The sequence below is a fragment of the Tiliqua scincoides genome, chromosome 5 (assembly GCF_035046505.1).
Source record: "Tiliqua scincoides isolate rTilSci1 chromosome 5, rTilSci1.hap2, whole genome shotgun sequence".
Classification (NCBI taxonomy): domain Eukaryota; kingdom Metazoa; phylum Chordata; class Lepidosauria; order Squamata; family Scincidae; genus Tiliqua; species Tiliqua scincoides.
In genome coordinates this window covers 124728408-124754955 of record NC_089825.1, presented here as the reverse complement: position 1 = coordinate 124754955, position 26548 = coordinate 124728408, and the positions used below count along the sequence as shown (strand labels likewise).

Here is a 26548-nt window from a genome sequence, read left to right as displayed (position 1 = left end):
TCAGTCTGACTTGCCCACAAGAGCAGACAGATACGGTAGTGGTCTTACTAAGGTGACCCTGGGTCCACCTCATTTCATCTCTTGCAATGAGCCTATGAGGAGCTAAGAAAGAGGGGTTTGTCCCAGGCAGAGCACCAGACTGGACTCCTTGCCTCAGTCGGCCTGTCTGTAAAGAGGAAAGGAGGGGAAATAGCAGCACTCGCATCTTGCCTGTTTTTCTGTAATGCCCAGCAAGAGCAAGGTACCTCACTGTCACTTGGAGGGTGTGGCATTCAAGTATGATAGATGTCCTTGCAAACCCAAGTGGTGTCCACATAACACTATCTGAGCCTTATACAATGAAGCTGTAAATAGTGCATATCCCAAGATTCAGCTGCGTGATGGAAACCATCAGTCCCGCCAAAAGGGATTTTGATTTAATTTGAAAGACAGTGTAGAAATCTCCTACATAAATTAAATAAATAAATAAATAAATAAAAAGCCCTTCCCATGGGAACCAGGATGCAGCCTTCAAGGTGCTGTGAACAACAGCTGCTCTGCAGTTCCATCAAGTCAAGTTTACCAGGTCCAGCGCTGTCCTTCCCATCTTTGAGTGTCTTGTTAATCATGGCCTGCCTCTACAAAAAAAAGAAAAAGGGGATGCAGAGTTATACCTTTGTGATTTCTTCAAAGAATCATGGAGGGGGGAGGAGTAGAAAGTCTGGGAAAATTCAATGGAGTGTAGCTTCTGAGTCCTTTGGTTATAGAAGTTGATACTTCCAATCTTCCTGAAAGGTTCAGATTCTCACCAACCCCATGACTGAGCTCCCATTTAGGATCAAGACAGCACTACTGTCTTGACTCCCATTGCTAATGTACCACCAACTGGGTGGGAAAGCATATGTGGAGTCCCACAAGGGCTGTTCACTAGCAATAGAAGAGATCCTGCTTGAGTCACCCCACCTAAGAACTCACCCCACCCCCAGCTTTTCCTGATTTTTGTACTTTTTGTTTTGTACTGAGATCAGCCTCAGGCCTCCTTTCCCTAAATCTAGGGTTCCCAACCTGTGGTCCGTGGATCACTGGTGGTCCACAGCACCCCCCCCCCAGGTGGTCCATGACGTCTCTGGTCCCACCATCTCCAAATTTTGCCTTAGTGGTCCCTGAGCTCCTAAAGGTTGAGAACCACTGCCCTAAATAAACTCTCTTGCTGGACTCATCAAGTACTTCAAGAACAAGGCAAATTGCCCTTGCCTGAAGTGATTCCTTTCAGAGGCTTTGAGTGTCACTCGGGAGAGTTCTGTGGAAGAGACAAGTGGGTGAAGTGCCCTGTTTCTTATAAGCGCATCCCTTGCTTGTAGCCTTGGTTCAGGTTACAGAGAGCCATTCCCAGCTGCATCCCTTTGCCACTGCCTGAACCACCAAACCCCCCCCCCTTTCTTGCTTCCCCCATTTTTCTCCCCTTTTTTCTCCCTTGCACTCCAAAAACTTATCTTTCCTTTCTCAGGTTCCTCTGGAAGCCAACCTAATCTCCCTATGCACCTTCTCTCCCCCCCCAATAATTTCCCCCTCTTTGCTCTGCCCCTTCTCCTTCCTCTTCCCTCCGCTTATCTCTCCTCCTTCTGAGATAGATGTATATATGGACTGAAACTGTATCTGTTGGTTCCATTACATAAATCCTGCAAAAGGAAAAAAAAAAGTCAAAGTCTTGATCCACCTTACCTTGAGGCAGTTCATTCAGGCAAGTGTCCTCATCCTGGACTATTGGAAGTGGTGGTTGCTGCATATCATAGTAAGTAGTCCAGGCAAGTTCCATCATCCAGTTCTGATAGGCGGACACTCTGGTGTAAACCCCTGGATGAACCACAGTCCCACAGCCCTTTCCAAAGCTGGAAATGCCTGCCAAGAACCATTTTCCTCTCTCATTGCAAATCAGAGGTTCCCCAATGCCCTCCTAGAGGATGAAGAACAGAGAGATCACCTCAGTACAGTGGACTTGCCAAAGAGATGGACTCGCCATCAAAATCAGATGCAAAACTTACAAAATACATGATCAGAAAAGCATTTATTTGAAAAGGAACAACAACCAAATCCCCACATTCTGGCCTATATTTTGGCCCTTTGCCAGGAGGAAAGTTTAATGCTAATAGTAGGTACTCAGCATTGTGACTAAGTTTTACTTAGATATAGCAGGTATACATTTAGGTTCAAGATGACTCAATAGAGTTGAGCAATATGGGTGAGAACTGGATATGCAGAAAGCAGTTCCTATGCCCTGGGAGCACTCTGGGTTCTAGTGGATTAATGAAGGCAAAATTGAACCACAACATGTGGATTCTCTCCCTTGTTGCTCAAAAGTGAATGACCATCATGGATTAAAGCAGAGTAACAATCAGAATGCTATTCACCCCATACCAATGTGCTGGTAGGCACCCTCCCTCCATACTGAGCATAAGTACAGTGTTTGTCAAAACTTCAGTCCAGCATTCTTTAGCATTCAGCCCAGGATCTTTCCCAGGACATGGAAATGTCACTGACTGTACTTATGGTTGCTGGAGAGACAGGGCTAACCAGCCCACTGGCACAAGGAAGGTTTTAAGAGCAGGTCCACATTTTATTAATGTCTGAATGGGGCTCAGAACTCCTGGCTGTCAGCGATTAATGTCCCCATGGATCTGGATGGACCTCCAGTTTCTGTACTCTGAATTCCCAATCTGTTTGAGTCTAGAAAATGGTATTTGAAAACATCACACTAGACAGGGGGGAGGGGAACTGAAAAAGTCAGCAAGCTCTTCAGTAGAGCCTCTCAGATAGCCAAACATATTGGGTGTTTTCAAGTTTTGAATTAATATAGCTGGAAAAAAATCATCAGCCATTGGCCTTAAGCATTTCAGCACCACACTCTGTGTGGACAGCTGCAAGAGACTGAAGGAATCTTTTCTGGGGAAGGGGGAAAAGAAAGAGTTATGAGCAAATTGAAGAACTCCATTTCTGGGTTTTCCTTCCTACCAGACAACCAATAAATGGGATGAGGGAATGTGCCTCAGCCCCCAAACACTGACTTTACACAGCCAGCCAGTCACAGCTAGCCTGACATCACACCAGTGCTCTGCACTGGAACGTTCAGGCTCAAGAAACAGTCCACAGTATTAACTACGAACATGGCCTGTACTGCACAACAGAAAATAAATTCATCAAGTAGACTTTATAAAAAGATGCAGGCCACACTTCGGTGAAACCATTTGTATGTGTATATCCAAATTGCATGAATTCTGAGTGCAATCCACTCTTTCTACAGGAAGGGGAGCTGCAGCCTTGCGTGACTTTGGTCTGCTGAGGTTACACTCTCCAGGGAAAGTGACAATTCAAATGAGCGGATATTTGCAGAGGAGCCAGTCACAGTAACATCTGAAATGACTCCCAGCCACGGTACAGTCTGGGACACAAAAGCAGGAATCGGGGCAGCTGGCTCCCTGTTGCTTTTGCCTTAGACACAGAGGAGGTCTGACCTCTAGGCAAAGTGAAGCTGCTGTTCCACAGGGCAGACCCGGGGTGCCACTAAGGACATCTGAGTGAAGCAAACAGTTCTCATGGCTGCCACCCACTGGGAAACTCTCCTGCACAAGCCCCATCCAAAGGAACATGCTCATTTTATTTCAGTGGTGTCTGTGCAGGAGAATATTGATTTGCAGAAACAGCACATACCATTTGAGACACACTACTGATTAAGTAAGACCTGTTTGTTACAAGCTGCCTAGAAAACCCAGAGCAAAACAGTGTGATAATGTGAAACACACAGAGATCTTCAGGGCCCTGAGTCCTTGAGAGGACGATGCAGCAACTAAACTACCTGAAATTGGTGTGTCTTTTACTGAGTTCAAGTGCTACCAAACTGCAGTTAAAAACTGCATGACATCAATAGTGAAGTATTCTGCCGTAAAGCCACTATAGTTGCAAAGTGCAGCAAATCACAATAGAAAACACATCCTAGGCAGTTGTGGCCTGTATTACTTTGGGGAAGTGGGCACAGCAGTACCATTTGGATTTCTGGCCTTCAGCAGCAAAGCATCTTGGGTTTGGCTTGCATGAAGTGCTTGACTCTTGTGGGACAAGACCTCATGCCCTTCCTACTTGTTTGTTTGAAATGACCCCTGTGCTGGTGACTCTTTACCTCACAGTGCATGGTGCTTTCATATGGCGTGGCACACAGCATATCAGAGGTAATGGAGATCTCATTCCCAGGTTTACTGGTCTTGTTGTAGATGCAGTTACAGTTCTGGGGACCAAGGAGCTTTACCTCCACACCCCCTGATGATGAATTCCGCATATGGAGGCTATCTGGATAGAGAAAGAAAAGGTGTATTTGAATAAGGAGAGCTGTTTCAAGTCTTGTTATGGATATGAGAAGATCATGGGGCTCTCTCTCTCTCTCTCTCTCTCTCTCTCTCTCTCTCTCTCTCTCTCTCTCACTCACTCACTCACAGAGCATTCTTTTCTTCTGAAGCATTAAGGACTTCCACAGCCAGAGACAAAATATTGGATAGTGTGAATCTATATTTGCAAATCTTTGAGACTTGCTCATGGTTCAGTCTAACTTAGTCCCTATGGAATAAACAACGTACCTTTTTCATTGCTTAATGCATGAGTTTGGAACCTTTCATGTAGGTTGTGAACATCTGGTTGGAAAATTCATGTGTTTGTCTGATAGCCGTTAGTTTTTAGCCCCTAGAAGAGATGGGATGGCATCCTGGACTGTCTCCAGGGGAGGGTTTGCAACACCAGGAAGTTCACAGCCTCACAAGGGCAAACCCGTGGGAAGTGGTGACAACTTCCACCCCTTTTGACAAGCAAGTGCTGCTGAGATACAAACAGGCAAGAAGACAGCCAAAGGATGATGGACAGCACTGGAAGAGAGACTAGTGTGGCTTTTTCTACAGATAAACTCCAAGATGGAGTGGATCTGTGATTACAAACCCCATATGGGGACACTCATGAATGTAACTCATGGATGCCATTTCCCACAGCTGCACTGCACATTTGGTGCTGGCCTTAGACCAAGGTTTTGTTCTCATTATGGCAGTAGGCTTGTATCTGGGATGCACCATTTCAGAATGAAGACAGAGGCATGTGTGCATATATACAAAATCTTTCATGCAGAAAGCTAGCATGTCAGGGAGAAGGCTGGACTAGGGCCCTTCTCCTTGACACTCCAGTTTCAGTCTGTAAGGTGTCATCAGCAAAGACAATTCCTTTAATAGTGAGGAAAATTCCTTTAATAGTGAGGAATAAGCCTGAGACAAGATTGCATCTGGTGTTCACTAGTAATCTGTTTCTGCCACTGCTCTAGTTGACCAATCTGCAGATGGATTAAAGCCAGTCCCCACATAGCCCATGACCTCCCCCAACATACCAGTCCTCCATCCACGGGTCCAGCAGGTGGAGCCAAAAGGAAACTGGTGGGTGGAATATGGAGCACATATGGCCCGGATGCTGTCATTGAACACCACCGGATGAGAGAGCAAGGCCATGGCAATGTCATAGCCTTCTTTCATATCGACATAGGCACCGTGAAGAACAATCTTGCGGAGAGTCCTCTTCTCCTGCCACTTTTGATCCATCCCCACCTGCTGTTCGCCCAGCAGCACCTCCCAACCCTCAGTGTCCTGTTTCCTGAAAAGCAGAATCAGAAAGAAGGATGCAAAAATAAATTAAGCAACTTGATTTGTTGAGGTTGCAGGATGTGGCTTTCCTTGTTACGGAATCTGCTTTCTACTAGGCTGGGCTACTGGCTTGTGTAGCTCAGTGTTGTCTGCTGTGGTTGGGGACAGCAAGGGCTCTCTGGAATCTTGGGGGGGCAGCAGCAGACCTCCCCAGCCCCAGCCCAGGGCAAAGGTTCCCAATGGCGCCCACTGCGGGCTATCGCCGCCCCCCATGCAGAAATCTCCCCCCCCTACTCACCAGAGGCTCACGGAGCCTCTTGCAACCTCCATCCACATTGGGGAAACCTCTGTGAGGTTCCCCGACGCTATAAACTGTGCTTCTGGGAAACCAGAAGCACAGTTTCCGCCCATGACAGGAGCTTCAGAGAGGCTTCCATGGGGCTCTAGCGCCTCGCACCTGGGGCTTTCACCCCATTGGACCTTATGGTAGCTCCACAACTGGGGGGGGTCTCTTTCTCAGCCCTTCCTGGAGATGCTGCCACAACCTTCTGCATGGAAAGCAGGTGCTCTGTCACTGAACTAGAGTTCCTCCTCAAATCTCAATTTTTAATTTTTCTACCAAAAGTAGTCTGGCAGGGTAGAGCAACAGATTCCAGGAGACTCCCATGACTCATCATCCTCACCTTACAGTGCTTTAGAGCGTGCAAAGCACTTTGTGTATGTTATCTTGCTGTAGTCCTTACAACAGCCCTGTTAAGTAGGCCAGTGTTATTATCCTGGTTTGGTCTCCTTATCTAGAGCTCTTTCCTCTCTTTGACACACTGTGATGGTTTTTCTGTGCCTGCCGTCTGCCTCAAATTTTTGTAGCCTGTTTATCTGCATCCCACCTACATCCCACTTGTATATATCATCTGCATCCCACCTGGTGTGCCTTGGGGCCCATCCTAAGCTACTTCTAGTGTGAAACAAATTCCCCCCCCCCCCCGAATCCTGATCCATAAAGAGACACATTTACTAGACTGCCTCTCCCAGTACTAAAAGCCATTAATACGCTGGCTTCCTGACAACTAGAAACCTAGACTGAATTAACCTGTCACAACTTTCATCCAGGTAACTTTCACAGTTAACATGGTTAATTCTGCAACTGAACTGAGTGCAACAGTTTAACAGAAAACAGGGAGAAATTCAATCGCTGCTGCTTATCCCATCACTCCAGCTCTGGCCATGGAAAAAACCTCACCTTTTGCAATCCTCATTTGTGTAAGCAAATCATAAAAGAAAAAAAGCCACTGCATGAAAAGGCCTGGCCAGGTCTAATTCAAGGTAGGTTAGCATGACTGTGGATATTTACCCAGCATACTTCATTCTCCCACCCAGAGGCCCCAAGGCCCACCCAGCTTCACTCACCCAATGAAGCACTGTGCAGCGGTCACAATCCAGTCCTCAGCCACTAAGCTGCCTCCACAGACATGCTGACCCTCATGCCGCAGGCTCACATACCAGGGCCAGGGACCCTCTGCCCCTGCACCAGGAGTGTCTGGCTTCAGCTTCCCACAGCCTAGAAAACAGCACAGAATTTGAAGTGGTGCCAATTTGTAGCACCTTCACAAAGCAACCCCAAACCCCACCAAGATAGCATGAGAATCCAAACCCCAAAAGCTACAAACAAGGAGATAGGATTTGTTTCATAGTTCTTTTCCTTTTTTCTATCAATCTTTCCTTCCAGGTTGATGTTGTTTAAAAGGAACATTACAGAGGAGGGGAGTGCTTAGTCTTTTCAAAAAGGAACTGCAAGGATCACACCTGCTGAGAAGCTGCACCATAGTCCAGGTTTACTCAAAGGTGGTAGAAAACCATCTGCAGATGATCAAAAACACTCTCATCTTTGCTAGTAATTTTGTGTGAGTGAGAAAGGTAAGAAATGTCTATTTGTTTGAACCATAGGTCATAACAAAAATCTTAGTCTGACATATAATATTCATAGTTTCAAAATCTATATTGCCACTGACCATTATAAACAATCTACCACTTTCATGGGGGAGGGGGGTGTCATATATACTCTGCTGTAAAGATGTGAAAAGCCAAATTTTTGGTTATATATTCTTGTTGTTGACTGGCAGTAATCCAATCTGTTGTGGTCTTTCAAAAAACAAACCAAAAAAAAAAAAAAAACACCCACACACTCTTGATTGCCAGCAAGCAAGAATTCCAGGTACATGCACTCTTACAGCTGCACACTTAAAGATAGGGCAACTCAACAAGAACTGGGGTAAATCCTCCACTGCGGCATGGGGTGGGCGGATAGGGTCCTGAATGGGGTACAGGATCAATAGTGGTGACCTAAATCTTCATAGTGGCCAACCAGTCACTTCCAGGAGGCCACAGTTTGGGCATCTTGTTCTGCCATTTCTCACCAATATCTGGAACCTGGAGGTAGCCTGTCACTGAACTTGGAAATTTCAGTTAGCTAACATGGCTAATAGCCATTGATATACTTCTCTTCCGTGAGAACCGTAGAAGATTAGAATTCTCCTGACAGAGAACTTTGTGTTGTATTGTTAAACAGCTCTCATAATTACGATTGCACTTAATCATGTCATTTCAGATAGATGTTCTAACTTTTAAGAGGATAAATTATACTGCACCAATACACCTTCTAGTCTGTCTTTGGTGACAGACCATGGCCAGTCCAAAAATAGACTTCCGATTACCTTTGTGCATCTCATTGTGTGTCCTAATTTTACAAGCAAGCCACCAAAATAGATATGGAAGCCTTGTCCATGCTTGGTTTATGTTAAAATCCCAGAAGAATGAGTTTGAATTGAAAGTGACTCCAAGATAAGGAAACTATGAGTTTTCATGGGTTTTCAGAACGTTTGTAAATTTAAAATATTCATTCACAGATAGTAGTTCTAGATGAAGTAATGTACCTATGCACATGTAATTGTCGGTCGTGTTGGGACGGGGCTCCGTCTGTTTGGCAAAGGTGGCCCCTTCAACGTGTTCCTGGATCCACTCAGTATAGGCCTGGATCTCAGTCAAGATGATGGGTCCAATGAAGCGGCCACAGCCCATGGAAAAGCTCATCAGTCCTGCCTGGAACCATCGACCATTCTCGAGGCAAACCAAAGGACCACCTGAATCACCCTGGGATGAAAGAGGAGCTTTATTTCAGATTAGCATACACTACTTTGCATATGTTGGTTGCTGACCATTCCTTTACCAAGTGGTTTGCTGTTTAACAGGCCATGGTGGTTGGCTGATGTTTCATCAATGAATGCTAGTGGTCAGGAGATGGGCTCTCAATACTTCAGAACCTCTGTGCCTTTTTGAATGAGTCACCCACCCAAGCTTGGACAAAGTGTCAAACATAATGCATAAGGGAGGGAGACAGGTGCACATGCAAATAAGAGAGAGGGGGAAACAAGGCTATGGGCTGGCTGGAGACGAAGCATATTTGGGGTGCAGGGTCTTTCGCTGGTGACCTGATGCTGGAGATCAGCTTCAACTTTTTCCCAGATAAACTCATTTAGAATTGTTAATATCTATATCCTATCACAATCATTGTGCTGTTTGAGTGATTAGATGAGTGATTTTTGCTTACAATTGTTTTTAGCTCCACAGGATAGGCCAAAGAGAGAGAAACTGAGATAGGGCCACAACAGAGTGAACAATGCTTCTATGACCCAGAACTGAACATTCACAGAAGAATTTGTAATGAAGCAGACAGGACCTTAAGAGCAATTTTTGTACATTGCTATTTAACAGACCATCAAGGTGACGCTGGAGTCTTCAGCCAAGAAATCTGCCCAAGCAGGGAGCACAACAAACTGTCATGCCACTTTGGGTGGGGATGGACTGTACCCTTGCCAGTGTGATCCAGACAGGACTTTCCAGAATGGTAAACTTCTGTGCCATCACTTCATAACCCCTTCCCTATGCTACCACCCTGCAGAAGTAGGAATCACTGGCTCTAGGTAGGGTTATGATGTAGGAAAGACTATATAATTTTAGAGGCAAAATTCATGACATCAGAGAAGGTCAACAGGACTCACCAAAAAGCTGCACTTCCCACTTTCTCTCCATCACCTACGCCACCAATTGACCTGCCCAGGCAGTGGTGCATGCTTGTGTAAGTATGAATACTTAGAGTATGAATGTAAGAGCTATCCTTATTTGACTATATAACATTCAGTGGAATGCCTAGAGTGAATTCATATAACATTCAGTGGAATGCCTAGAATGTTGCTCAGAAATAAAGCACTTTTGTATGCATTTATGTCACATCTTTGTACTCTCCTTTTACAGGTTCCACTAGTTAGATGTGTGGTCCCTTCACCCACAGGTCAGTTGTGGTGACTCTTGACCCTTTGGGATTGGGAGGCAGACAAGAAGAAGTTTTGAGCTTTGTTTGCAGAACAGCACACTGGAAATGGGACATAAAGATCCAGGTCATTGGATTAAGATTGACAAGCTGAAATGAGCTGATCTACAAGACCCTTAGAATAAAGGGATAAATTGACACTAGGCGAATTCTTCATTAAGGCTGCCCAAAGAACCACCTCTTTTTTCTTTAAGAGTAGCACCTCCACACAGGGCAGGGAAAGACCTGAAACCCTGGAAAGTCGCTGCTACATGGTGTAGTCAATACAGTATGACCTCTACGTATACAATGGATGTGTTTCTGGAAACAGAGTCCCCTGTGAAACAGTGTTCTAGGAGGTAATTATAACACTGCTTTAATGTGGATGTGTTTACTCACCAGTCCATTCGGTCAGAGCCTGCTGCTTCACTGACTATCACACACCTCCTACAAGGCAGCAGTGGAGGATCATGGGAGGAGCAACTCTCGGGAGGAATGAGCCAAGCTGTGACTCATCCTTGGGAAGTGCAGGACTCAAGGTATCTGGGATACTTGCCTTGCCCACTGGTTGCTCCCTCAAAGTATTTCTGCTAGCGGGTGACTGGAACTGTGCCAGCCAGAACATGCTGCACTCATGGGCACAGCACTAGCCAGAGTATCCGCTTCTGTTGGTTGAAAGCACAGTGCAGACAGCTGTCCTTTACTGCCTCAAGCTTGTTAAATGGTTTTATGAATTTTAACCTTCTTCCTTTTTTAAATAATACTGTAAACGTTACGCCCAGGACAAAGAGTGCTATAATGAAACAGTTTTATAGGATGCATTACAGTAATGGATGTGGTGACGGCATCCGGCCTGGACGCCTTTAAAAAGGGATTGGACAAGTTTCTGGAGGAAAAATCCATTACGGGGTACAAGCCATGATGTGTATGCGCAACCTCCTGATTTTAGAAATGGGCTATGTCAGAATGCCAGATGCAAGGGAGGGCACCAGAATGAGGTCTCTTGTTATCTGGTGTGCTCCCTGGGGCATTTGGTGGGCCGCTGTGAGATACAGGAAGCTGGACTAGATGGGCCTATGGCCTGATCCAGTGGGGCTGTTCTTATGTTCGTATGTTCTAATGCATCAAACTCCTCGAGGTAAGTGTGTGTAGAGGAGGGGCTACAACAACAATATGATCTCCGGGATTGCGCTGCTGCCAAGGATGGGAGGGTGCTTTTTACCTTACCTGCAGCTAGTCCCAGAATCCTGGGAAGTCTGGAAGCACACCACAGAGCTCCCTACAACTCCAAACATCTAAAAATAACAAAAAAAGGGCACTTCCAGTTTTTGTTGTGACACTGGAAGTGCCCATTTTTTGCTATTTTTATATGTTTGAAGGCGCAGGGAGCCTTGCGGAGGGTCCCAGATCCTCTGGACCCCCCAGGACTCTGGTGCTGGATGCAGGTAGGTTAAAAAACACCCTCCAGTTCCCAGCAGCAACATGACCTTGGGGGTCTTGTTGCTACCTTCCCTACCCTTAAAGGATCAGAGGCAGGGCTTCTTGGACTGGGGATTCATGACGCCCCAATTTGTGATGAACGAATTAAGCACTTTCTACATGCACAAACAGAATATGACAAAGGAACCATCATCTTCTAATGCTCTGTCTTCGGAAGGAGGCTAAAACCCCTAGTGTTGCCCCGGTACTTCAAACCGAGAAAATAAAACTGCAACTCAGATAAACAAAGCAGATTAGCCAAAAGTAAACACATTTTCTGATCTGCTTCTTTAAGTCATGAGGATGGTAAGCAGCTACACCAAATTCATAGCACCACCCCCTTCACCCCCTCCAACTGTCATCTGGATTTAGAGATTTCACCAGACAACGTCTGCCTGTTTCCGAGTTCATCTCATTCCAAGTGAGACTTGGATGTGAAACTTGCTCTTCTCAAAAACAGATTGGTCTGCACCAGCAAAGCAAGTTTAATATTCTTGTGAGGCACCAAACACACTCATCTCTCCTTTCACAGCTTCAGCCATTTATCACTAACCTTGCAAGGCCCCCGCTTGCTATCAGGAGTCAAGGCACAGATCATGCCAGGCAGGGCTGGGTGGACAGTCTTCCTGTCCCGCAGGTTGCTATAAATGCAGTTACATGTGTCGGCGGTCAGCAGGTCCACGCTCATCTCCTGGAGCGGCATGGGGTCCGGCAGGGAGGCTGCAAGGTACAAGGGGATGAGATTAGAATTTTAGAGCACCGGCCTCAGTCACTTCCAGATGCCTGGAAAAGCAAGCAGGACCTGCAAAAAAATGCAGCAGGGAAAACACTTTTCTTCAGAGCCCAATTCTATTCTTCTTCGTGACCCCCACTGGTGCAGTCACACCAAAAAGGCAGATGCTGTACACTGCAGGCAGGGGGAGGGGCAGTGCACCAGCTCTTTAATTAGTGCATGTCCAAGAAGAAGAAAAAAGAAGGAAGAAGGAAGGAGGAGAAGAAGAAGAAGAAGAAGAAGAAGAAGCAGCAGCAGCAGCAGCAGCAGCAGCAGCAGCAGCTCTGTTGGCAGTCATTTTGCAAGAGCAGATGTGGATTCCACTGTCACAATGTGTTCTGCAGGACAGCCCAATCCTGGATAGGACTGGGCTGTTAGTCAATCTGGAGCAATTCAGGCCTTGCTGGGGTGGGGAGTTTTTGAAGTAGGTAGGAATTTTCCCCACCCATTCCCTTGAGGATTTTCACAGCTGTTGAAGAAAGTCAGTTGGGGAATGACTTCCAACCCCGAACCCGAGCATGATATCGCTATATATAGCAAGAGGAGCCTCTGGGTGGGAAAGGAGAAAGGTGTCCTTTTTCCCTATCTCTTGAAATATCTCTGTGTATTGCTGAAAGGGGAATCAGTCAAACTCACCATATGCAACCCCCTAAACTCAACCATTCATTCCAGGACATTTACTACAAGTTGTTAGCTGTTAACTTGGAGCAGAACAATTTCCTTCCCTCACCTTCCTCACCTTCATTTCCTCTCACCAGCACACTCAGTTCAAGAGCCCTCCACATTTTGCAGGGTCTGAAAGCTCAAAAGGCTATTTGCAGAATCTTTTAATTTACAGAGTTGCTTATTTCTGCACACTTAGGGAGTGTGCCCTGAGAATGAAAAAGACAGTTTTTCTTCCAAAGTGACAGGCACTTGACCACCAGAATTTAGTATGAGAATGCATGACTGATTGAGCAACCCACTCTTCCATGGAACATCTGATTACTGATTACTTCTCATCTAAGGAGCTTACCAGGACGCACATGTGCTTAGTTTCAGCAGTGCTACAGCATCAGAAGCTTTCGAGCCATTCAGTGGGCCAGACAGGCTCCAACTGACACCACAAAAGTACAGGCTGCCAATCACATGCAGACTGCCCCTTAGCACTTTTTAGCTCTACCAGTTGCACAGAGGGGAAACCATGGGGGGGGGGGATATGTGTGTGTGTGTGCAACACACCCCTGGCTTTATTTGAACTTGCTAAATACTCATCTCCCAATCCGGCAATCGCTGTGTAGCTTGCAGGTCTCAAGCATCATGAGTCGGACACCTGGGATCCAACACAACCACCCCCTGGTTCAGAAGCACCTGGGTTATCCCCCACCCAACTACAAAGGTCTCCCTTTCCAGTTACCATTTGAACTGATGTCTCCCCAGCCGCTGATCCAGCACTGCGTCCCAAAGGCAAAGCGATGGTCAGTGAAAGGGAGGCAGATGGGCAATATGTCGTTGCTGAAGCTCACGGGCTTGGAGAGGCGCACGAGAGCAATGTCTTTGCCTTTCTTGAAGTCAGTGTAGTCTGGATGGAGGATGATCTCAGTCACATTGCGTTCCAGCCCTTGCACCTGCCTGCCTTTCAGTTTCAATCGGCCCAACACCACACTCCACTTTGAAAGCCTGTAGTCATCGATTCTGGTGGAAAGAAAAATGCATTTCTTTTTCCCTTTTTTCAGAAACATTCAGCTATGTCAGGACAAGCTCTCAAGTACACTAGGGAGGAGTCAGCTGGGTGCATATCCCTCATCTACTCTTGCTGCAATACATCCCATTCCTGCCTATCTCCAGGAGTCTTTTTCTCCCACCCTTCCATCTTCTGCAGATGTTTCTGGGCACCATTCCAATGACATCATTTTGCTGGTCCTGGGAGTTAAAAGAGAGCTTGTGCAATTTCAGAATTAAGCATGACAAGCTTGCTGGGAGCCCTTCAGCAAATCCCCTTCCAAGTCTCAGTTTCCCTATCTGCAATATGGAGATAACAATATTGCCCTTAATGAGTGTATGAATTGGGTTGGTAGAATATTGGGGCGGCGGGGGGGGGGGGAGACCTTATAATGATTATAAATGTAAACATACAAGTGCTACAGCATTTTGCTGACTTATTTTATTTTAAAAAATTATGTCCTTTCTTTCCCATACCAAAGCAAATGCCCAAGGTGGCTTACAAAGTTCAATCAGTTAATTTAACTGATTAACTTACAAACCTAATCAGTTAAATGATGATGGAGTTCCCAATGGCATAGGAAAGGGAAATTCAGCCAACTCACTCAGAGAAGCAGTGGGCAGCAGTCACGATCCACAAGTCACTAATGAGACTTCCACCACAAATGTGCGAGTCCCTGTACTGGACACTGACTTGCCATGGCCACTCCCCACGCCGGGCACTCAGTCCTCCGGATATCCGAGGAACGGGCCTTGGGCTGCCGCAGGTGAATGCTTGGGAGAGAACAAGAAAATAAATGGTAAGGAGATGAAACCATGCCCCTCATATAAACAGCAGATTCAGGGATATCTACAAGAGAATTTTCAGCCCCCTTATCAAACTACAATACTTGGGGAGACAGCATGATAGTTAAAACAGAAACCAGTTCCCATGACAGAGTTGTCCTTCTGTATATACCTTTTCCATTAAGCCACTGGTCTAGCCCTTTATCCTCATCTCCAAAAGATATGACGCTCTAAGGACATACTAACCATATTCATACACAGCTTTCTTGATCCCTGCCTTTCCCATCTCTCCTCACTGTTGAAATTGAGATTGCGGGCAATCAATTTTTCTGTTTTGCCTGTGGTGTTAACAAATATGGGTGGCAAGCCTACTACACTCTAAACGTTTTCCAAAGAAGCCCAGCAATCAAAACTTCACGTCCTCCCATATGAAGACCCCGGTACCATCCTAGCAGCTGCCGTCTGAAAGATCTAGAAAGGACTTTGGGTTGATACAGTTCATGTGTCCACAATAGTGTGATTTATTATCCTGGCATGAGTGTTTAGCTCAGGGTATATACCTGGCGCAGATGATCCTTGATGAAAACCTGGATGAAAGAGAAAAAAAAATGACTGTGAATGTTTTTGGTTTCATGTGTCCAATCATTGCATGACACCACCCATATATCCTACTATTGTAACCAAGCTAAAGTGTAACTGAAATAAAGGCATATTCTTCCAATTTACCCCAGGCTCTTTTCCCTCTCTCTTCCCTGTTGTCTCCTGTCTCAGTTTAAGTTTTGCTAGTTCCTTGGAGCAGGGATACAGCAACCTTGTATTCTGGAGACACCTATTATTGACTGCTACGATGATGAGAACTACAGAAAACCAACAAGAACGTAGAGACATGGACTGCACAAGCATCAAATCAAATCATGGAAATGTTGACACCCTGAAAATCTCAGCTGGCATTCTTTTAAAAAGCATGTATCCAATTCAAAAGGCTTTTGGTGCTAATTTTCTTTTACTTGGTGGCCACTCCACCTTTCCTGACATTACTTTAAGCATGCAACAGGGGCTAATGTGCTTAGTACAGTACATTGCAAACTGATCCAGCCTCCCACGGATCAGAGCTGCAGCACAACGGAGCACAGAGGGTTTTCTGAAGTCCGCAGAGGCTGCATGTGCCTGCCCATGGCCCTTGTGTGTTTCAGAATGGCTGTTCCAGCCAAAAAAAACTACTTGCTGAGGAAAATTTCTGGAAGTGATGTTCTTATGCTATATAAGGCATTCTGAGGCCCAGGGAAGCCTTCAGGGGTTTCCCTCCAGAAACTGGAAGTAGCATTTTTCCAGCCATAATGGCCATTCTGAAGCCCGCAGAAGCTGTGGGCAGGTGCGCATGGCTACTGTGGGCTTCAGAAAGCCCTCTAGAGGTGACCAGAGTACAGCTCTGGTCACTTTCAAAGGGTTTAAAGGAGCCCAAACCGTAGGTTTCAGTAGCCACGGTTTTGGTATCTGCAGGGGGGGGGGGGATCCAAGAACAGATTCTCCCAGATACCAAGACCCCACCTGTACAGCAGATGACCAAAGCAGAAAATGTCAGTTGACATCAATGACAATGCGTTCCAGACAGTGCGTTACAATGGACATGCACAATGCGTTCCAGACAGTATCAAAGCTCCATCTGTTACATTGTCCTTTCAATGGCACAACTGGATACACCATACAAATACCTGAGGCATCTGATAAGCCAGCTCTCAGAGTGGGCTGTATTCAATTTCACAAACAGGCAAATTCCAGTCCCCTGCAAAGGTCTGCCATGCGGGAGAGCTTTCCCAAGGCCAGGTGGCCACATGAAAACACCTCCCAGGTACCTTCCTACCAACTCCAAAACAGCCTTCTGAATCTGACCCATAGCAAAGGGGCTGCTGATTCTTTCACAGCCAGTTGATCTGATGATAACATTGTCTTGAACAGCTAATTCCTGCATAATTATACTGCATAATTATACTGCTCTTTCTGGCCAGTTGCTTGCTCTGCCTCACAATACTATAATAATGAAAGCAGGTCAGCACTTTTGAAGCTCTTTCAAAGACTGTGGCCCCAAATCCCCCACCACTGGACCAATGTTGCAGTTTGTTTTGCGCTTGCTCAGTGAGTTGGGGCCAAGTAAACCAGTTCCAACCTCGTCTAGATAGAAGCTCTTCTAGGGCTGGAGGGACCTTGGAAATTGTTTCATCCTGTTGTTCTGTCTTTTTGCTATACTCTGATGGAGCAGTCGCAGAAACTGACTGCACAGCAAAGCAGCAAAAGTCTGATCCTAACTGGGAGTTTAGTACTGGTAGAAATCCCAGAGCCTATGACTGTTTGGGGCTGTGTTATGCCTTCCCCCTGCACGCCCTTTCCCAGCCCCTCTTGACTTATGAGCTGTTGCATAAGCAAGAGAGAAAGTCCTAGTAAGCAAAGCTCTCTAGCAAACACTGGTGATTCAGAGCCTCCTCGGTCCCAAGCTGAGCTGCCTGCACTAATGTCTTTCCCATTGCCTCCACGAAGAGGAAGCTGTGGCCCCAGCTTCAGGGGAATGGGCTTGCATTTGTTTGTGCAATTTGTCACATCACAAGGTCAACATCCTTCATCCGGATGGTTGCTGGTTCCAGATTCTTGAAGCCAACCTGCTTTGGGCCAGATCAGCCAATACATCTATCATCCAACTGACAGCTGTGTGCTGCATTTCTCCATTATATATACCATTTTTTAAAAGCTGTGTGGCGCCCGTATCTAGATCATGATTGCAGTGCACAGGGACCTTTAACTCAACCCCTCTACCATGGCCATGATCACAATCCAGATCTCTCCCAGTTGCTATTTCACCAAGAAAAAGCTTCAATAGGCATTTTTGTGCATGTGTAGTAGAATGTGGTACAATCGTGAAATGAGCAGACTCTAACATTTCAGGTAGAGGGAATACCATTTTTTACTATTCCCCATGTTTTTTGTTTTTTTTAATGCATTCAGTTCCCTGCAGTTTAAGGATTAACACAAGGGGGATAGCTTCTAGCTCACTCCATACCCTTCCAAGCTTGATTTCCACTTGCAGGATGTTTTTAATATAAAATTGTGATTCCACCTCCTGCAGCTAGAACAGACATGTTTTGCTCTGCTATCTCCCTTCGATCAAGACTTTTCTTGCCTGACTTTCTTTCAAAGCTGCATAGAAGGTTATTTGAGATTAGAACAATATCTGCCCAGCTCCTTACTGCAAAAAGAACAAAAAATCACGTATATGTACCAGGTCATTGTAATTAGCCTGGCACAGGAGCCCAGACAGCTGACGCCTTTGATCACACCCTGTTGCCATCCTGTTCTTGGGAATAAAATCCCAGTTTTTCTACACCTCCCTTCCAGGAACATTTACTGAAAACAGTAATACTGAAATCAGTAATAAAAGCGAACACACATCTCAAGGCTGGACCCAGATTTTACTCCAGAGATAAAGTGTTTTTTTAAAGAGAGTTCTTAAAGTTCTTTTCTCTAATATAAGATCTGTGCGGAGAAGGATGGTGAGGAAAGGCGTTCTGTATATGTTCAGAGGAATGCTGTTCTTATTAGCATTTCACCCTTTCCAGGTCTAAGGCCTGGTATTCAAAATGGGCTACACCGCTTTCCATATCTTGCTAGGAAAAGCTTTATCTGTTGAATTTCTGCAGGTCAGGTAGTTTTTGAAGATATAGAAGCCTTAATGGGGAAGGCGGCGGGAAGGAGACAATGTGGAAACCATAATTATATTCCCCCCAGAAATAGTTTAGAGAGCAAAGATATAGATAAAATGCAATGATAGAGACAGATACACCTGTTGAATTGCAGCACTGTTAAAGGGATAGGAGCTCTGCTCAGTGGCATTGCTTGGGGGTGCGGGCCACACCGGGTGATTTGCACGGGGGGGGGTGATGCACTAAAATCATGGTCGTTAGGAATAATACCGTCATGTTATATACCATTTGATGCAGAATTTACAGCACAATGCAATGAAAAAAGAGCAAAATATATCCATTGTATCAAAAGTTATGGCCAAAAAACCAGAAAACAAAAATGCAACACTCTTATGTAACAAAAGAAGTACATTTCCTTAATTCAAAACAGACCAATGAGATTTTATTATGACACAACATGGAACCAACAAGTTGTTAATAAGGTGATACCCTGGGGTGTGTGTGTGTGTGTGTGTGTGTGTGTGTGTGTGTGTGTGTGCGTGTGACACCACTAGAGACCAAAATCAGTAAAATCGTGGTTTGAGAAATAATACAATCATGTTATATACATTTAATGTTTAATTTACAGCAGAATGCAATGAAACAAACCACTTTGAAATGTCTCTATTCTATCTAGAGGTTAGGCCCAAAAACCAGTGTGTGTGGGGGGGTGAGAGTACATCACCACGCCTACCACCGGGTTGTTGCCCTGCCTACTGCATGGGAAGAGGTCCATCATGGGGTGACACGCTGGCCTTCCACGCCAGGTGACACAAACCCTAGTGACGCCATTGGCTCTGCTAGAAAAAAGGGCAGGTTATCTTATTTGTGGCACTTCCACATATTATGGACCTTTGCAGTCCTTTTATCCCCAGCGTTTATTATTTACTTCCTCGTCTTCCTGACCTTTTTCTCTCAAGTTCATATGATTCAAAGTACAGTATGGGCAAATTCTTACATTACCCCAGATCTGTTGTAACACAGTGATTGAATGAAATATTTCCTTCCTATCACCCTTTCCAGGGTAGCCAGATTGTTGACTGATCTCTCCTCTTGTGTAATTAACAGCAACTTGAACTAGATTACCAGAAGACAATGCTTATCTTCAGGCCATGAAAAGCTTCAGCAGCTGATTTCAACAAATCAAGCTAATGCAAAGGCACAGGGGCTCTTCCCCCCCCCCACTTGTCCCTTGGCAACTCTGCCCTGCACCACAAAATCCTATAACCAGAGCCTAATTCCTTAGAAAGAAATGGACTTTTGACCTAGGAAAGCTTCTAGGTTAGAAGCTGCAAATGGCACCTTTTCCAGGCACCGCAAATTCCATCCTAAAGGGGAAATACTAGATTACCTTGCAGAATTTTATATGCTACATCCTCTCCCCTCCCCCCCCAACACACAAGGGGAATGCCACATCTACATTACATTACAATTACATTACATCTACATTACAATTTTTGTGGTCAAATGTGACTACAAGAGCCATCAAAGGATCAATTTTACAGCTTAATTTCAGCCATAAACTCTTTTGGAAGCAGCCCTGAAATCTGAGTCTTTCATGTCCGGCTACTGACTGGGACTTTCATTTTTGTCTATACCCAAGGATTGCCAGGAGAGAGTGGGGGCCACTGCACACAGGCAAAGTGCTTTAACCATGTCCCTATAGCCACAGCTACTCCTGGCTTCCAGGTTAAAGAAGTTGTTCCTCACCAGATAAAAAGTCCAGGACTTCTCAATCTACAGAAGGAAAACAGACTCTATTTACATTTTCACACTGCCTTGCTGTGTGTCTGTCTGCCTCTTGCCTCCCATTGTAAGCCTAACCACTTGCCTATCCACGCACCATGCTAAGTGACTTATTACATGTATTATAAAGTGTCTCATCTTGCTTTTCCTGCTGATCTCGGTCCAAAGCGGCAGATGCAGAAATCTATTATAAAAACAATGTTTAAAAGCAAAACGAGCCCCCAAAAGCTATGGGAGCTGCAACAGACCAGAAGACCCCCCTCCTGGAAAGCAGTCACCACCAATCAAGCGCAAAACAGCCCCACCAAAACTATCAGCCAGATGTTAATTTTTAGTTCATCTACAGGACAAGCATTTGCATGTCAGCAATGATTGCACTGTGGAAACACATGATCCGTCTGTATCTTGCCCAGCACATCTCTGCTGCCTATGTATCTGTTTTCAGAGTGGGAGCCACATTAGTCCGTGGCAGGACAAACCACCAAGGACATCAAAGACTAACATTTATTGTGGCACAAACTTAAGTAACTGGAGCTCAATTCATGGTCCCCTCTCTCCCCGTTACATCTGTCTGCTTGTGTAGCTACCTGTTTCCTTCTTGCTTTTGACTTTCACCCTTGGCTTTTGTCCCCATTTAGAGTTGGGGACCATCTCCATCTATCCACCTCACTCTAGTCATTCCCACAAGTCTCTCTATAAGGGACCTACCCTTACTCAACCATCTCTTCTGCATGCATTGTGCCTGAGAACTCACCCATTAAAACCAGCAGCGACAGCAGCCCGATGCAGGCAAACCCTCTCATCTGTCTTCCCATCCTTGCAGATCTTCTCTGTGTGTGTGTGCCTGCTGCCTGTGGTCCTGACTTTTAAAGTCATCCCAGGCCGGGCCGTTAAAAGAGGAGGCACTTTGGGTTACCCGGTCCTGTAACACCTCATCAGTCTTGCACAATGGGGCATTTTTCTGGATGTGTAAGAAGCATGGTTAGTCATTCTCTGGAAGGAACTCCATATGCTTGGGCTGTGTATTGACAACTCTGGACTTGCTGCCCTGAAAAAAAGAGCAAATATTGATTTATGGACGTTTTACTGGCTACTTCCTGGCCACTCTAACAGTGAGTTAAGATACTGTCTTTCATATGGAGGCTGAGAGGGAGATGAGACACCAGCAAGGGAGACACAAACAACAGAAATAATAATAATAATAATAATAATAATAATAATAATAATAATAATAATAATAATAATAATAATAATAATAATAATAATAATAGAATATAGGCATTTAAAAAACATATAGATGAGGACAGATATACCCTCCATATTTGACCAACTGGCCGTCCATGGGTCAGACTCATTCCACAGCAATTTTATCTGTTTCCCTGGAGTCTCTACCAAATTTTAATCAATTTATGGGACAATGTTTGCCCACAATTTAATTCATAAACCAAATAAAAACGTTTCAGCTTGCAAAAAGTTAAAATATTTCACACATATGTTCCCTTGCCTGGGGGAAAGCCTCCACTGCCTGAAGGGTTTCCTTGGACCCGTGCCAATGATTTTGCTGGCACAAGTCCAAGTTGACTCAGGTAGGTGGATCAAGGCCAGGAAGCAATAGGATATCGGCAGAGCTGCTGTTGCTCATAATTGCCCCCTTTCCCACCTTCAACACACCCTCATCCCTGCCCTGGTCCCATTCTGCCTACCCTCTGCCCTGTTCCATGCACCAACTTACTGCACCGACTTACTGGCATTGGGGCTCCTGTGGAAGCCACTCTCACCTAGCCACTGCCACTCACTGTTTGCTCACCGTCACAAGTTCTGTCGACACACAACACACCCATTGAATTGGGCCATAAGTAAAATTAAAAAGTTGTCACAGCAGCTCAGAAAATCATTATCTCTAGTGGCTATTATTGGTTTTCCAGCATAAAGCACCTTTCACCTGCTAAGGCTGCCGCAGAAGCAGTGATTCCTCCGAGATGGCAATGACTGAGCCACAGTTGCCTATGCTTAGTAACAACTCATTTGAACAGCAGTGTGTCTTGAAACATGAATACCTTTTCCTCAACAGAACCTGCCTAAGGATGTTGTCCATTCACTGTGTCCCTCCACCTTTGAAACTGGGGTATGTAGCGACTATGGACAGGGCATGTGTTGTTTTTTTTGTACACTGTAGGAACTTCCAGGGTGAGAGGCTGGCAATCCAATGTCTGTGAAAGATAAAAATTATGAATTTCAAAAGCAGGCAGAGTAAAGCAAGGTGGGGGCTAGGATATGTTGCCTGTAATCTGGAAGGGTGTTGTCCAGGGAAAAGCGACCAGAAGGAAAAGATCAGATGGGAGAGTCTGAGAGGCAAAAGAAGACTGCAAGGGAGAAGCCGCAGGCCCGTGGCCAAGTGGGCATGAAATTGCCACTTAATGTCAATTAACCACCAATTATTTAGACTGTTCGTTGTAATCAATGTCTCATCGCTAACACAGATCAAGAAACTGTGGAGGTAAGGGGTTTCTTAGAGTGTGGGAATCATGACTTATTTCTACTGCAGCATGGTTCATGCTTGGGCTCATCAGGGCTCAGCCCCGAAACCTGCCTCTAATTACCCTAACTCCACAGGTGAAAGAATGGATGCCAAGCTCCAAATGATATTTATCAGCATTGCATGCATAGCAGGCGTCATCATCATCCCCTCCCAGAAAGACCTCTCCCTTGTGATGGAGCTCTGATCTATCTTGCTTTCTTCTGCATGTGGGCAGAACTGCATACATGTTCATACTCCCACTTGCCCGCAGGGAAAGAGGGGCCACGGAGAGCCGAAATTCCTACTGAATGTGCATTTCGGCTGCCAACCCATTTGAACTCATCAGCCCAGCTCAGTGAGTGGCAACTGTCAAATAAGGAAGTTTGGCTGGGATTGGTGGAGGGAGAGTGAAGTAACTCACGTGCAAGAAAAGATGAAGGCAGAGTGAATAGTTCCCCATATACAAAGAACTGAAGAAAAATGCTTGCCTTGGCTTGTGTAGCCACTGGCTATTCCGCACATACTGCTGGGGTGAGGAGCAATCAAATGCCAAAGGCCATAATCACCACTTGAACCGAGAGATCAAAGGCTTCTCTGATGCTCTTACCATAAATGGAGCCAGATTTTTAAAAAGCATTTGGCCCCAATCCTATCCTGCTGCTGTGTTGCTGGAATGTGCTTTCCTGTGACACAGTGCACTTTATGGCCGTTACAAATGCCACAGAATCAGTAGCAGACCTGCATTTTTTGGGCCTTGAAGCTTGAACTGTTGGGTACTGTTGAACTGTTGAATTGGGAACTGTTGAACTGCTTCACAACCAGCAACAAGATCTGGGTAACCACTGTCATCTTCTTCAATGGGGTGGTTCCACGACAAATCACCACAATTTAATTTTTTTTAATGTAACCACTACAGCTCAGATTTTGATTAAAATTGCTGCACTAGATTATCTTGCATGTCAAAGTCACTGGTGTGAATAAAAATTTCCTATGCCTTATAGTTTTCAAGTTATGGGGGAGGATGAAAATTAGGAAAATGTTATATACATTCTATGATGCATCATATAAGGATGGAATAAAACATAGAAAAGACCACAGTCAATATATCTTTTGTTTTAGACTCCAATGAGAACACACACTACATGGCGCACATTTTAAAAAATATTCTTTTTCCTGTTTTTTTCTCGCAACATATTTGAATTTTGGGATTGCCAAAATATAAAGAAAAAATTAATCAATTTCAGTTGTGCAACTATTACACTATATTATTAATTTTTTTTTTAAGTTTTCTCTTACAAAAGACCCAATATTTTTAAGCAATGAGGACTAAAGTAGCTTCTGGGGCACCTCCCTCTCCCCCCCCCCCAGGAATTAGGGGTCCTGAAGTTTAAGCTTAATTAGTTTCATAGTAGATCTGCCCCTGCATAGGGTGCAACCTAGCCACAAATGGTGGGTAGCAGCAGCTGGGCAACAGTGGCTACTGCAGAAGCCCCGGCGCTAGAGATTGAAATAAGTTGGCAACCTTCAGTCTCGGAAGACTATGGTATCGCGCTCTGGATGGTGGTTCTGGCACAGCGTCTAGTGTGGCTGAAAAGGCCGATTCGGGAGTGACAATCCCTTCCACACTGGGAGCAAGTGCAGTCTGTCCCTGGTCTGTCTCCCTGGCTATGGGCCTTCCTTCTTTGCCTCTTTGCCTCAGTCTGTTGGCCAAGTGTCTCTTCAAACTGGGAAAGGCCATGACGCACAGCCTGCCTCCAAGCGGGCCACTCAGAGGCCAGGGTTTCCCACCTGTTGAGGTCCACTCCTAAGGCCTTCAGATCCCTCCTGGGAAGATTGAAATAAACTCATCCTCAAAGACCAAAGGTTCTCTCATGTCGCTGGGAGTTTCCTGCTAGTAAGATTGTGAGTTGTGTGGATGCCCTGGACAGTGTCTAGAATCAAGAGGAGGAGATGACCCAAGTGGTGGGCACAATCATTCCTAGATGCTCTCTCTAGTACATTGCAGTCTGGCTGGTTCCCTGGTTTAAAAAAGGTTGGTCTGGGACTTGGAGAGAATCCCACCTCTGGGTCATCTAATTCCTAGGGCCACCACTACCACTAAGTCTTGGGGTTTCAGGAGTTGGCCAGGTTATCCTTCCAAAGTCCAGGGATGTGCAAGAGTCAAGTCTGCAAGTCTTGAGTGCCTGTACCTGCCAAAGAGTGAGGGCCCTTGACCATCTTGCTGACCTGTAGGCTGGCCTTGAGCAGCAGTGAAATTGCTTGGACAAAAGCTAGAATGATGGTGGGTGAAAACATGATGAATCCAATCAAACATTGAAGAGGTCATTTTAAAGCCTACGTATTGGCAGAGATCATGCAGGTACATCACAACTGTGCCAATGCAGTGCTGCCTGGCAGAGCTTTTGCAAGGGGCACAGGGTCTTCTGCATTCCACCTCCAAGGAAAGACAGGGGTATCTTGGTGGCCCATTATGACAGGTTTCTGATTCACATTGCACTTCAAGCTCCCATTTCCACTTAAAGGTAGACTCTGCAGTTAGAGATGTGATTCTGGATTATTCTAATTCCATGCTTTCTTTCTGTCACATGAAAATATGACAAAATATTGATATGAAAATTGTTTATTTTATCTGAGGAGGTGGACAGGATTCATGAACAAGTGAGTTTGTTCATCTTTGACCCCTGCTCTTTCTAACTAGTTAGAGCTGCTATGCCACAAAAGGCTGGAATTGTGGAAACTGTTAATATGTCCTTGAGAGAGGGTATCGTCCCATCAGCCCTCAAGGAAGTTGTTCCAACACCCAACCTAAAGGAGAAAAAAGATCATAACTTTCTTGGGCTGTGTGTTCTAACACGTGGGGGAAACTTCTTATCAGGATCCATTTCAGTCTGGCTTTCTATCCAGCTTTGCTATTGAGATCACATTAGTCATGCTGGTAGGTAATCTATGCCGAGAGCTGGTTAGAGACAGAGAAACTATGTTCCTATTGATGCTTCCGAATCACTTTGTAGCTTTCAGTACTATCAGCCATGGTCCTCTTCTGGATCACCTTGTTGAAATGGGGATATTAAGGGGCACCACATTATGATGGCTCATTATTCCTGAATGGTAATTCCAGAGGGTGGTGCTGGAGAACTGCTTCTCCACCCCATAGCCTCTGACACATGGGATGCTACACATGTTCATCTTGTTTCCCATCCTGTTTGACAACCACAGTGAAGTTCTTGACAGAGGCCACCAGGAGATTGGATTCAAATGTCAACCACAATGCAGATGACAATCAGACCCATCTCTCATTTCCACCTGAACCCATGGATACAAAAATTCCTGCAGCTCGATCCTATTAGTCTGCCATGCCAGTGGAACATGTGTTCTGTTGGCACTAGCTGCTGAAAAGCAACCATAAAGTGCTGGACTGCAGTGTAAGCTGCTGGTGTGCCGGAGAGAAGGCTGGAGCCTTTCCCTGTGCACCAGCAGGCATTGGAAGGGCTGCTGGAGCAGGTAAACTCAGCACAGGAGTTGGACTGGGATGGGGGGATGATGGGTAGAAGTGAAACAGGGAGGAGACGGGGTGGGGGGATTGGCAGATTGGGCCAGGGGGCTGGGTAGTGGTAACGCACACTGAATCCAAACCCTCTTCCCAGGCCTGCTCCACCTGCATGGATCAACTCAAACTTAGGTCAGCTATGGAGCTGGTGAAGTTCCAAGTTGACCCATAGCAGCTGCTGGGGCTTACTCTGGGGCAAATGTCCCTTGACCTCAAGGAAACCTCCCGTAACCAAAGCTTCCCTGTGGGAGGGATACATCAGAGGCTGC

General features: G+C 45.5%; 1 protein-coding gene across 1 annotated transcript; it reads right to left on the bottom strand.

Moving 5' to 3' along the window:
• Nucleotides 1-600: 600 nt before the first annotated feature.
• PRSS53 (serine protease 53) lies at nucleotides 601-21184 on the bottom strand (the record flags this gene model as incomplete). Its single annotated transcript, XM_066630391.1, is given in 12 exon segments — nucleotides 601-617; nucleotides 1702-1933; nucleotides 4151-4328; nucleotides 5395-5649; nucleotides 7047-7197; nucleotides 8570-8786; nucleotides 12035-12201; nucleotides 13650-13927; nucleotides 14560-14728; nucleotides 15301-15327; nucleotides 20969-21056; nucleotides 21059-21184. Coding segments are annotated over 12 exon segments (1905 nt in total), but the record flags the coding sequence as incomplete, so codon positions are not given.
• Nucleotides 21185-26548: the final 5364 nt, after the last annotated feature.